General features: G+C 39.8%; 1 protein-coding gene across 1 annotated transcript in view; it reads right to left on the reverse strand.

The window, feature by feature from the left end:
• Positions 1-3,656: 3,656 nt before the first annotated feature.
• cdh11 (cadherin 11, type 2, OB-cadherin (osteoblast)) overlaps positions 3,657-12,496 on the reverse strand; it is a 77,652-nt gene continuing 68,812 nt past the window's right edge. The window contains exons 9-16 of the mRNA XM_075480613.1: positions 12,022-12,135; positions 11,747-11,886; positions 11,266-11,399; positions 9,033-9,154; positions 8,802-8,919; positions 7,133-7,384; positions 6,507-6,658; positions 3,657-6,170 (exon numbers count right to left, since the gene is read on the reverse strand). Of these exons, the coding sequence (XP_075336728.1) occupies positions 5,805-6,170; positions 6,507-6,658; positions 7,133-7,384; positions 8,802-8,919; positions 9,033-9,154; positions 11,266-11,399; positions 11,747-11,886; positions 12,022-12,135 (1,398 nt within the window). The 3' untranslated portion in view covers positions 3,657-5,804. The remainder of the gene's footprint in view (positions 6,171-6,506; positions 6,659-7,132; positions 7,385-8,801; positions 8,920-9,032; positions 9,155-11,265; positions 11,400-11,746; positions 11,887-12,021; positions 12,136-12,496) is intronic.

Consider the following 12,496-nt stretch of genomic DNA (forward strand, 5'->3'; position numbering starts at 1 on the left):
GTTTGGGTACTTTGTGTGCGTGAGTTTGCACATGTGCATGGTATTTAACCGTGCATTAATGCTGCATAGTTGTAGTGACTCGTGTATTTCTTTGCCTTACATGCACAATGTCCTCAGCTTGAATATTGGTGTGGCAGTACGTAAGACTCTTGATTCTAACCATGACATTCATGATACCGGATAAACGTTGTTGAATTTAAAGCATGCTTTAAATACAGTTTAACAGAGGTTCTCGTTTATCTGTTGATTTCTCAGTCTGTGATTTACCACAGTGCAAGAAGTGATGCTGGTACAGATGCAGCCACTTGGAATTCCTTTCCCAGCAGCGCCATGAATCTTTGCTCAATTCGATTTGATCACAATTCACCTGTTAACAGTTCGATGCATCTGTGCCAGGAGATGAAACTCCTCTGAGATCAAATACATAGACTGTGTTTTGATTTGTTCTTCTTATTTTTACTCAATATTCTTTCTTATCATACTGCAACAGCCCATTTTTTCTATTTCACTATCAATGTCTTGCGTCTTTAAATTGTCAAACGACAGCTCGTAGCTGAACTTTTAATGAAAAACAAAAACAGTCAGATCTGTCTGAGTTTCCTTTTTATTTTGTTCCTTCAAAACTCAGACGTGTCGAAAAGCTGCAAGTTTCCAGCATCGCTGTCTGAGTGACCAAACTCTGAAATGTACATACTATATGTTACGTGTCAGTTTCCCCAGACGTCAACAAATCTCCTTCAGTGGCTACTCGACTAGCTTGATTCATTGAATTATTTACTTTGATTTTAATTAGGCTATAGATTGCTGGCAGAGCTGTTTCTGTTGGGAATGGCCTGCTCACACTGCGGCTCCCACAGAGAAACCCATGGCTCTCCACAACCAAATGTGTTCTGAGAGCCTTAGCTCTGAACGCTGCCACAGATGTGGTGATTTTCTTCCCTCTCTTGTAGATGGAGCATAAAGTTGATCGTGCCTTGTTAAGTTTGCACTGATAAGTTGGGCTAGCTGGGTTTAATGAGGCTAGGCACGTTTGGTCAGGATGAAAACAGCTAGCACGGTTCCTTGTATTAGTCATATTACTACAATATGTTTTCACATGGTAGAATTTATGAACACTTTGAATCACTTTTTCCTCTGCTATATCACCCAAAGCACCACTGTAATGTCAGCATAACACATGTGTAACATAGCGACATGTTACTACTACTACTTCTTCTTTTGCTTTGGCTTCCTTGGTGCTTTGCGGCAGTTGAACATAACATAACAACGTGTATTTTTCCGCTGAGGCCCAAAATTCACAAATTCAAAAAATGACTTCAAATTATGTTATGTTCTGTCATGGCATCCATCCACAATTGTTAATTTTTTTGGCATCGGTATGCATTTTAAAATTCCAACATTCCCACACCTGTAGTTTCCAGCGAATTTCAGCCATGAACCGAACAGAGAATTGGCTGGAAAGTGAACGACCTATGCATGAAGCAGCTGGCTGTTCCAAATAGCCATTTCTCTACTGCAGAAGAGTATTGGTTTATGAAATGAAATACAACCTGAGTTACAGCTTTTTTTTTTTTTTTTTTTTGCCATCTGACCAGCAATCAAACTGATGAAGCTAAATTGTTTATGACATTTTCAGATAGTATGTATTTGACCGGTTACTGTGGCTCCTTGTGAGACGTTTTTGCACTGAGGGTTGAAACAAAAATTGAGCCTGGTCCGGGTCTCGTGATCCCATTCTGTACCTATGCCCTCGGGACTGAAAGTGCAACATGCAGGTTATTAACCACAAAGACTTAAAAGTGTAGAAACATGTAGCAAGAACTAGAGTACTGTACTGTCTCGATCCACCTCTCATTTCTTTATACTTAGCTTTCATGCAGCCAGACTTTCTTGTAATCTTTTAAAGTTGTCTTAAGCAACCCTTCTCCTGGCTTCCTGAAGGTCTTTCAAGGTTTTTCCTTGAACATTGACTGCTTTTTCACTCATTCTGGCAGCTCCTAAACTGTGGAACAATTTGCCTCTTCATGTCAGACAGGCTTCCTCTGTGTCTGTTTTTAAATCCCATCTTAAAACACATCTCTTCTCCTTGGCTTTCGACACGATGTGAGATGTTGAATGTATAATTATTATTATTTTTTAAATTTATTTTAGGATTATTATTGTTTTAAATTATATAGCTGTTGTATGTCTTTTATTTTATTCTTGTATTTTATTATTTTAATTTTAATTTTTTATTTTTTCTGTACAGCACTTTGGTCAACTGAGGTTGTTGTAAAGTGCTTTATAAATAAAATTGGATTGGATTGGATTCTCAGTTGGGGCTTAGCCTGGCGACGCCATCCTACGTACTTCCGCCCAAAGATTTTGGCTCCGCACATAGTCTGGCCAAATCCCCCTACCTCAGTTCGCTCAGTGTTTTGCCAATCAGCAAACAGTTGCGAGTAGTGACGCAGAACTCACGCGCGGAGTCCATTGTAGTCCATATAATTGTAGTTCAACCGCAGCGGAAATAAACATGGCGACGGAAGAACGCTAGAAGCTATCCATGAAGTTGTCTCAACTCTGGAGATCATTACACAATTAAAACGAGAGCAAGAGGAATGCCTCGTCAATTTTGTTAGTGGCAAGGATGTCGTAGCTCTCCTTCCAACTGGCTTTGGGAAAAGTTTGATTTATCAAATGGTACCGGTATAATGAAAGCGGATGTGGGAAGCGTGATTCGCGAGCTAGAGCCTCGCGAGAGTAAGCATGAACCTCGGCGCATAACCAACGTCATTTCTAAACATTATGATTGGTTAAGGGAACTCCGTTACTCCAATGAATTTAAGTTGCTGGGGAAGGTCCCGCCCTCCATGGAAACGGATTCCTCTTGGGTTTTCCCAGACTGTTTGACAGAGTCAACAGTCGGCTTTCGCCCAGGCTAGTTGGGGCTGGGTACCGCTACTGATTTTCTGAACTGCTTCAGTTTAAATTCAGAAGGTTGTGATTCAGTTTGATTTACGTGTTGATTCAATATCGATCCATATAAAATTCAGTTTCAGTACAAATTTGGCTTGGCTATGAAAGAGGTTTTCACAAAAGTAATTGCAAAAATAGACAAATGAAATCATTTAAAAATAAGTTTTTTTTGGTCAGGTGCAGAACAAAAAATGTTGCTTTGCTGCCACACGTCTGCCTTCAGGCGTCCGTGCTGTTGTCAGTGTTGCAGCTTCTGTCATGGCTTCCTGCTCCCCAAAGAATCAACTGTATGGGTTTCGGCTGACACGTGCATGACTCATTGCTCAAAGTCGTGAGACAAGTCATATAAAACTAGTCTTGAAATAGATTTCCCAACGAAATTCCTTATGCAGATGATTCTGAAAATGGCATATGATAAAAATCATTTCAGGGACTTTGAGTCGATGTTGGATTTTTCAAAAGAAAATGGGTTCACATTGAAAAAACCCAGTTTTCCCTTCAAACAATTTATGCAAAATGACTGAAGAATATAATATTTAAATGTATGTAAGATTTATATATTATCTTCATTGTTTCTATTAAATTACTATTTAACCTTACTGCCTCTACGTTAGTTGATGGGTATTTTTTAAAGTAAAAATGGAAGCTATGTTGTGCTCAAAGCTAACACAGAGTCTAACCCAACACACAGTTCAGTATAATTTTATAAAAAGAGCATTTATTTCAAAGTTTTTTTTTTCTTTTTTTTCGCTTCGGAGATTGAAGCACATAGTAAAGCAACAGTACAATGTTCAGAAAATATAAGTGTGATGCTGTAACATTTTTTAATCTTCTTAACATGTTTTTGTTGTAATACTGGAATATTCTGCATGTATACTAAAATAAGAACTTTTAAAATTGTACAAATCGGTACCATAAAACTTGACAGAGAATAAAAATGAGGCGTTCTCTCACTGCAACAAACACAAAATTGCTATTTATCCTCTTAAACAGGGAGAAAGAACCAAGAAACGCCAAATAATGAAAAAAGAAACAAAAACAAAATAGAGGATAAAAGTTGTGTGTACACAGGGAACCATAGCTGATATTTAAATTTGAATATTACATTTCTTACAGCTGCTCAAAAATGAAAAACCAACCTTTTGTGACAGCTGTAAGAACATCTGCTGCAAATTGTTAAATATCAGTTTGTTCCTGTGCAGCTGCAGCCAATACAATAACAATTACTGTCATAATAATGATAATAATAATAATAATAGAAAACAACACTAATTATAATAATATAATAACATTAAAAAGAGACTGAACAAAAACCTACACGCTTAAAAAGGATGTTCTGGTTTCGGCCGTTCCAAATCATGTTATTGTTCTTTTCCTATGTGCACATTTTATGTTTAAATGGCAACACGTGTTGATACAACAGATGTTGCTGCCAACATAACATGTAATTGGGGAAAAAACACAATGCACATTTTACCAGTCTATGTGAACCACGCTGGCAGAAGCAGCACATCCTTTTTTAAGGGTGCACGAGGCGCAGGTTGGATCCTCAGAGTGATATATCACATGTCTGCAGATTGCTCTGTACACACCTAACATGGGGAATAGTTTGCTTTCTGAATATGCGTTTCAAGTTAAAAAAAAAAAGAAAAGAAACAAAAGGAGAAAAAAAGAGAATGCACTGCGTTGCAAGAGTGTCCATTAAGTTTAAGGCGATTTTTAGAGCTCACAGGTTTTTACTCATTGTCATCATTGGTGGACTCCAAATGAGGAGGTGCTCATTCATGGGTGGACTCTGCATGGGAAATGATTGCTGATGGGATGATTTTTGGACATGGGTGTTGCGGAGAAGGGTGGCTTTTCTTTTAATGTCTTCTTTGCTGTGAAGTATGATAACAAGGAATCATCCACAGTTTTAAGATTCAATCCATCTTGAGTTTGTCCTTTTTTTGGGAATAGAAAAACAGGGTATTCGTGTAGCATTTTCACAGATAACTCCTACAGTCCATGTGTGTTCATTTGTCTGTGTGTAGCTACTGAAGCTGGCGGTCTCTGTCTTCAGTGTTGTTGTGTTTACCCCTGGAGTTGTTGTTTAATTATTATAAGGCCACCATACTGTGAAGATGCTGTTAGCGTCTTCAAAGTATCAACAACCCAGAGTCGGTCACGCCATCTAAACAACAGTACCTGCTGATTGCAGCAGACAAAACAACAAATTTGACTTTACTGACACATCTTTAGTTTTTATATCTCTTAGCACACAGTTGCTTGATCCCAAAGAAACCTTTTTTCTTAATTTAGTTTTACCTTACTTTTCATCTTTTTCTTTGAGACCATAGCAAAGGGAAATATGCCCCACTCAGGAACCTCTTAAGGGAATAAAATGTCTCTCAGGAACCATCGAGGAAGCATGTGAATCCAGTCCATTCAGGTATACAGAACCTCAGATACACTATACAATTTGCTCTTGGCAAATCATCCTGGTGGTACAACAACAATGTTTCCATCAAATTGCTTCCAAACCGACAAACTGGTGACATATCAAATCTCCCAGCCCTGTAATGCTCAAGTCTGTAGAAATTGAGAGGGAAAGAGCCATAGGTCAGATGAAAGAGATTTGAAATAATGGGAGCAGTTAAAGTCCAAGCGTTCATTATGTGTCCTTTAACAAATGGTCTTCGGTGACCAGGAAGGGAAAACGGTTAATGTTCATTGACGAATTGGCGTGAACTAATCAGTTGGAAGATGGTAACTACTGGAAACTGGGGAGTCTTAACCCTCAGTTAACAAATCCTCTCGGAATCAGTAAATCAGAAATCGGGGGTGTCCACTAAGGAAGACCACTGTTAAGAGTCCTCACCATCATCACCATCATTAATGGAACAGTCTTTGGTCCCGTACAAATCTGCCAGCTTCTTAAACCTTGGCCCCCAACTCTGCAGATAGTCATAATCCAAGTCAGACTCTGTTGTGACAGACTCGAGCGAGCTCAGAGACCCAGCCAGCGATCCTCTGCCCTCATAGCCGTAGATCTGAATGGAGTCGTAAGGAGGTGCAGTCGGGTCACTGTCAGCCTCTGCAATTCGACTCTTGATGAAGTCATCAACATCAACACTGTTGGCTGCAGGAGGCCCAATGCCGGGCCTGATGGGATACTGAAGCTCTGGTTTGATATCCTTCCTTGGCAGGAAACCATTGGCACCGTCTGGGTTCTGAGCAGAGTGACAGAAGTCAGATACGGCTGTGAACACTTGCAAAGCTGGAGTCAATGAAAGAGCTGAAGTGGATGGAATTTTATTTGCTGACAGATGAGATGCTTTGTGTTCAAATACTGACTCGAGAAAACACTGTTGAAGAGTTAGAGAATGTAAATACTTGCCGACATTTAGTTTAATTGCAAAAAGCACTCAACGTAATATTCTAAAACTGACTAATAGCATCAGCATTGCACAGCCTGCATGTGAATATGAGTTAATACCCCCTTCATTAGTAGATCCTTCCATCTTTAATTCTAAAATACTTATTAACACAGCATTCCTCTTTCTTACCTGCAATGTAGCAATGTCGAAAGCCTCGGTGTCCTCCTCGCCACCTCCCTCGTCATCATAAGTGATGATATTCTCCCTGATGTCCTCCTCCTCAAACACTATCAACGGCTCCTTCTTCTGACGCCTCAGAGCAACAAACAGCACCACTATTGCTGCAGAAGAAAGAACATTTTTTTAAATGAATGCAGGTTTGATCACAATCCTCTATGACGAAGCAGAAAAGCAAGTATTAGATAATCAGCGCTTACTTTGGGACATTTACATAATAACATCTGAGACGGTTTAATTTATATTAGATTTATGTAATGCTGTGCCCTTGCAATTTTAATGGATAGTGGTTTTTGAATTATCAGGCTTTTAAAAGGTTTTCAGAATATATAGAGCTGTGTCTAAAATAGTGTAAACCAAGACTGAAGAGCCAGTTAATGACTTGCAAAATATAATCATGTGCGATACTTGAACACCCCTGAGTGCAGTTTCAGCAAGAACTTCAAATTAATGAACATTTTTGAATTTGTATTCAGAGTTTTGCCCAATAAATGTCTGTCATAATAAATGCTTATTCTGTAAACACACTTTTAATCTATTTCAATCGGAAACTCATAAGGACGGTTTTTGTTACTCACCGAGCAGAATGACAATGCAGGCCAGTATAGCTATCAGAGCCCCGGTGCTGAGACCAGCGGGTAGGATGTAAGGCTCCACGTTACAGGAGAGGATGGTGTCTTTGCTGTCACAGGAGCAGACTCTGATGGTCAGGATGTTGGTGCTGCTCATAGAAGGGAAACCATTGTCGTTTATCTCGATGGGAAGGTAGTAAACATCCTGCGTTGGGCGGCTGAATCCCTTACGGAGCACGTAGATACTGGCAGTACTGTCTGTGGAAGAAGAGAGAAATATGGTGTTAAGTTAGTCAAATAATGGGAATATTAGGGAAAATAATGGGACATTTTGCGCTCATGTACACAAACATAGGGTAACAGCCGATGAAATGTGACTTTAGTGATATCGAATTTATCTTTAATAGTGGGTCAGTGCTGTTGTGATACAAAGAAGGCTGGCTCGCTTTGCTTCTGCAGTACCTCTGCAATTCTTTGTTCCTTCCAATCCAAACAATTCATTTCTACTGCAACATAAGCTCGTTGCCAGCAAAGAATGATCTGAGGTCATTTAAAAGGCATTTCAGAGCATCAGGAGCAACGTTTACATTAAAAATGCATCACAAGCAACATAAGAGGCACTTAAAACTGAGCTTAGAATTGTAATACAGAAGATGATATTAAATGTACAGAGATGTACCTTTAACAAACTGTACAGTAAAAATGTTATGATTAGAAGCAATTCACCCATAAATACTTCAATGATTGGGACATTTCTTTTTTACCGCATATAAACGGTCCTATCTGGGTTCAGCTGAGTCATTGTGGGATGGATGCCACTTGACTACTAAACTCTAGTACACTGAACAGAGTTATATGTATCAGGTGAACTTTCTTTCAAGTTTTCTGTAAAATGGGGAGTGTGGTGCATCCAATCATAGACACACAAAACATAGAACTAATTTTAGCGCAAGGGAACTGCAGGCATGGGGAATGGAGGAAAAAACTAATTCCTAATTAAAACTTTTCACCCTCGACTACTCAAGTCACCGTCATCTGTTGCTATAAGCCTCCTGCCAATAGTTGACAGCTCAGCATGTGTGTGGTTGAGTCACGGGTAAATAGAACAAGCTATTTCCATCTTCCATCTCTGTCTGTTTTTTGCATTGTGGTTACATTTTGAGCTCTGATGTTTCACATGGATGAATATAATTTAAGACTGACGTGCTCAATATAGGCCTTAACTTCCATGCTTTCTGTTCTGTTGATCAAATTAAAATCACCTTAGCACAACTTAAATTTCCGTCTCAGTGTCCCCTATATTCTGCTTCTCTGGTACATCTTACTCTCTCATCTTATTTTTTATAGTGTTCCTCCTAGTACTCCCAAAACGTAATTCAATCAGTTGCCCCCCAAAGATATATGTACAGACGGACAGAGACCCCACTGCAATTAATACAGCCCGCAGGACATATGTGCATTCATGAGAGCGCGAGAAAGATTCAGAGCACCTGCTGATTCCTACAAGGTACTGTAAGCCTCCATCTGGCTATGCTTTGATCTAATCTGAGTGAAAGGGGGAGGTGAGTAAAAGACTGCAGATGAATCAACAGAAATACTGGTGGCAGAAAAGGCTAGAAACAAAAAGAAACAAAAGAAACAAGGGGATGTACAACACGTTTTATAGGTCATCTACCTCTGTTGTCTTTGACTGAGAAGTTGTGGTTGTGGGCGACTTCCGGAGCAAGGCTGAATGTGAAGTGCTGTCTGTGAGCCATCTCGTCTTTGTCCACTGCACTCACCGTTTCAATAACCTGAACCACACACATATAAACACAAGTTAGAAGACCACACATCCATATAGAAATGCTGTTTCTGGGTTTGTTATTTGCTGATATACGTTCTTAACACACACAGTCAACCATACCTTCCCTGGTGCTACAGTTTCACACATGAGGACTTCGTTGTTGGTGGCAAACTCTGGGGGGTTGTCATTCACGTCTTTCACTTTGATGTTTACACGTACTTTGGTGTCCTGGTGGTGGCCTCCTATATATGCACACAACATAGGATGAAATCCTCAGCATTCTGGGGTTCATAAACATTTGAGGCTGTGTCAAAGTAATGAAAGTAAGAATGTTTGTTTTTGAATATTGCCTGTGTGTCTGCATTCAAAGCCATGTTTGAAACTGGATGAGTGGAAAGCTAACTATATTTTCAAGGAAAATGGCCTGTCAGTCACTCTGCCAGCTATTTGTTGTTGTGATTTGCAAAAAAATGACAGACACGAGTTTCTGAAGCATCAAACAATTGAGTCAAAGTCTGTCACTCAGAGGGTGCCAGCTATTTCTCTCCTTTTCGAAATACCATTATGATATGCTAAAGTGACAAAAGTTACGCCCGCTGGAGGTTAAAATGAAGAACTGTACGATGCAGACGGAATGATCTGAATGGCTGAAATAAAAACACACAGCAAACACAACGCACGCATTTATCTACCCATCTTTTTAACTAAGAAAGGCCATACTTATGCTGTAGTGCCTTGCATATTTGTAGCTGAAGTCAGTGAGATTTTTCCACTACCCTGTCATTACTAAGCGTTTATTTAGCTTCCCAGGGTCTGTAAGCGGTTAGCATAGCCTGCAATGGTTCTAGCCTTGTGGGCAGCAAGCCTGTTTCCATCTGTCTGTCTGGCGTCTATCACGCCGCAGGGAAACCACGCGGCGCTCTTCGAGCTTGAGCCCCAACCACTGAATACCAGGGTGGGGCCACTGTGGCTTCTGAAGGTTTTCTGGAGTTAAAGCCGGGGATAAAAACTCCGGATAGCCTGTTGGTCGACTGCCGTTTCCCTTTTCTGTGCCCATTCTTTTTGTATAGTTTGCATGATGGTTTTATGGAGATTTTACTTGTATCTTTCCACAACTCGCTTTGTGTGTCACTGAGGATTAACGGTCAGATGTTTGGACTCACCAGCACAAAACAAAAAGGATGGGTATTTGTGTCCAAACAGTTAACCGGTACTGTACCTGCTGGAGCTGGGAATCTTTATTTGCCTTGTGATTCGATTAAATTGCGCCTAACCTATTTACGATTCAGTGAAATGCATCTCCTTTAATAGACTGTGCCAGATGGAGAGATGGAACTCCTTTCAGACGAAATACACGTTCTGCCTTTTTAATTGTTTTGCTTACCTTTATTTATTTATTTTTCTTTTTGTAAATACTAGATTTTGAATCAACACTGCTACGATATACTTTCCCTTTGGGATTAATAAAGTACTGAATTCAATCTCAATGTCTTGCATCTTTGAATTATTACATGACAGCACACAGCTTTTCATTAATACATATAAGCAGTCATATCAGTCTGAATTCTTTTTTATTTAGGTTTTTAAAGATATACCACTAGAACTTCAGCATCAGGCACAAGCCGGGGTTCTCTATAGTTAAATAGGTCTGTAGTTCCTTAGCTTTTAAAGCTGCCACAGATTTGGCAATTCCCTCCCCCTTCTCGACTGTTTAGCCGTCTGGGTGACATCATTCCCTCTTGGATGGTCTGAAAATATCCTTTTTTTTTTTTGTTATTCCAGGTTCTACGCTGACATTCACATTAAGAATGTTAAGTTTACTCCAACCCAGAGGGATTAAATTAATGTCAGCAGCTTGAATCTTCTTAAAGTTTATACATAAGAAGTCATGGAGTGTATCCAACACTGCAGAATGGCAGTTTGGGCTTTGGATGCCAGCAAATGTACAGCTTGGTGGCTATCTATTTTGAATTTCCCCCATTAGGGGATGAATAAAGTATTTTTCTAATCTATTCTATTCTATCTGAGATTTTTCCATCTGTTAGTTAATGTTTGACTTTGCCCTTCACCTCAGTACTTACCAGAGAATGTTTCAGTAATACTAATCACACAACAGGTAAAACCAAAACTGGGTAGAATCTAGCTATTTTACAGACTTGGCATGTTGAAGTGAAAGAGCCAAGATACAGACATTTCGTTGTACCTCCACAGTGCAATGACAATAAAGCTATTCTATTCTATTCTTTTAAGCTCGATATATTAGGCATCATGATGGCATGTGTGTTCTTAGCCTTTATTTAATAGAAGACAGACCGTAAATCAGAGTTGATGTGTATGATCGGTACTCGCATACCTATCTCTATGGCCGACACAGATATGTTGTGCCAGGGTTGTGCTTCTCTGTCCAGCGGTCTTGTTGTGGTAATCATCCCATCTTCTGAAATGCTGAAGAATTGTTCTACATCTGTGTACCGAGGAATCATGTACCTGCACAGAGAATTAAGACACATACACAACTGCTATTACACAATAGAATTAGAATTATGATACTTTGACCCTTAACGCATACTGTAGCTTTATTTATGTGCAACATATGTACAGTTTAACTGTATGTACCTAATTGGCCTACTCTCTTATTATAAATTGTGTAGTTTTCATAAGGCATGGCCAGTTAGGCCTCTGTAATTTCATTATACACTCCATTTTGACCACACTTTTGTTTAGTGTAGCTGAAGGAAAACTTTTTAGGTAAATTTACACTTGAGGGGAAATCAGGTGTAAATTTAGTCTTTTCAAACATATCCCTGTGTGTGTGTGTCCCACGTCCGTGTTACCTGACAGGATTGTTGGCAACATCGGTGTCCTTGGCGTGAACTCGTCCCACCGGGGTGCCCTGTGGGGCATTCTCTTCCACCTCAAAAGTGTAACTGGGAGCTATAAAAACAGGAGGCTCATCTGCATCCTCCACTGATATCTGCACACAAACAGCCACACAAACATGCATGAGTGTCGGGGGGCCTCTCTGATATCAAATACAAATCTGCCCCCAAAAACACAACCAGGTGCTTGCATTAATGTTTGTCTGCTCAGTCAACACAAACATGTATACCTTGATTGTGGCTTCATCTTTATAAGGTCCCCAAGCGAGGAACTGAGGGTCAACATGAGGGTTGGATCCCTCGACCTTCAAAGTGTATGATCTCTTCGTCTCAAAGTCCACTTGCTGAGAGAAAGAAACACCAGACAAGTGATTTAATTACTTTGTTTCAAAACAAATTCAGTCAGTGTTTTAGCAAATGCTAACTGTTCACATAGAAGGGCTGTGAAATATCTGTTCACTCAAAAGAAAATGAATTATTCATACTCTGGCGGCTGTGTTGGCTCTGTGAGATGCCTGCATGACCCATGTTGTATTATTTTCCTCTGATAGGGGGAGCTGTTGCTACATGGATGAATAGAGGCGACTCATCAGTCGTGCTACAACTACCGCTGTGACACACCAGCAAAACCAGGAGCAACCCAAATACAGACTTTAATTTCAAGATCTTTTGTATTGCATGATATGGCATGATATGATGTGATTA

This window comes from Odontesthes bonariensis, chromosome 2 (genome assembly GCF_027942865.1).
Source record: "Odontesthes bonariensis isolate fOdoBon6 chromosome 2, fOdoBon6.hap1, whole genome shotgun sequence".
Lineage (NCBI taxonomy): Eukaryota > Metazoa > Chordata > Actinopteri > Atheriniformes > Atherinopsidae > Odontesthes > Odontesthes bonariensis.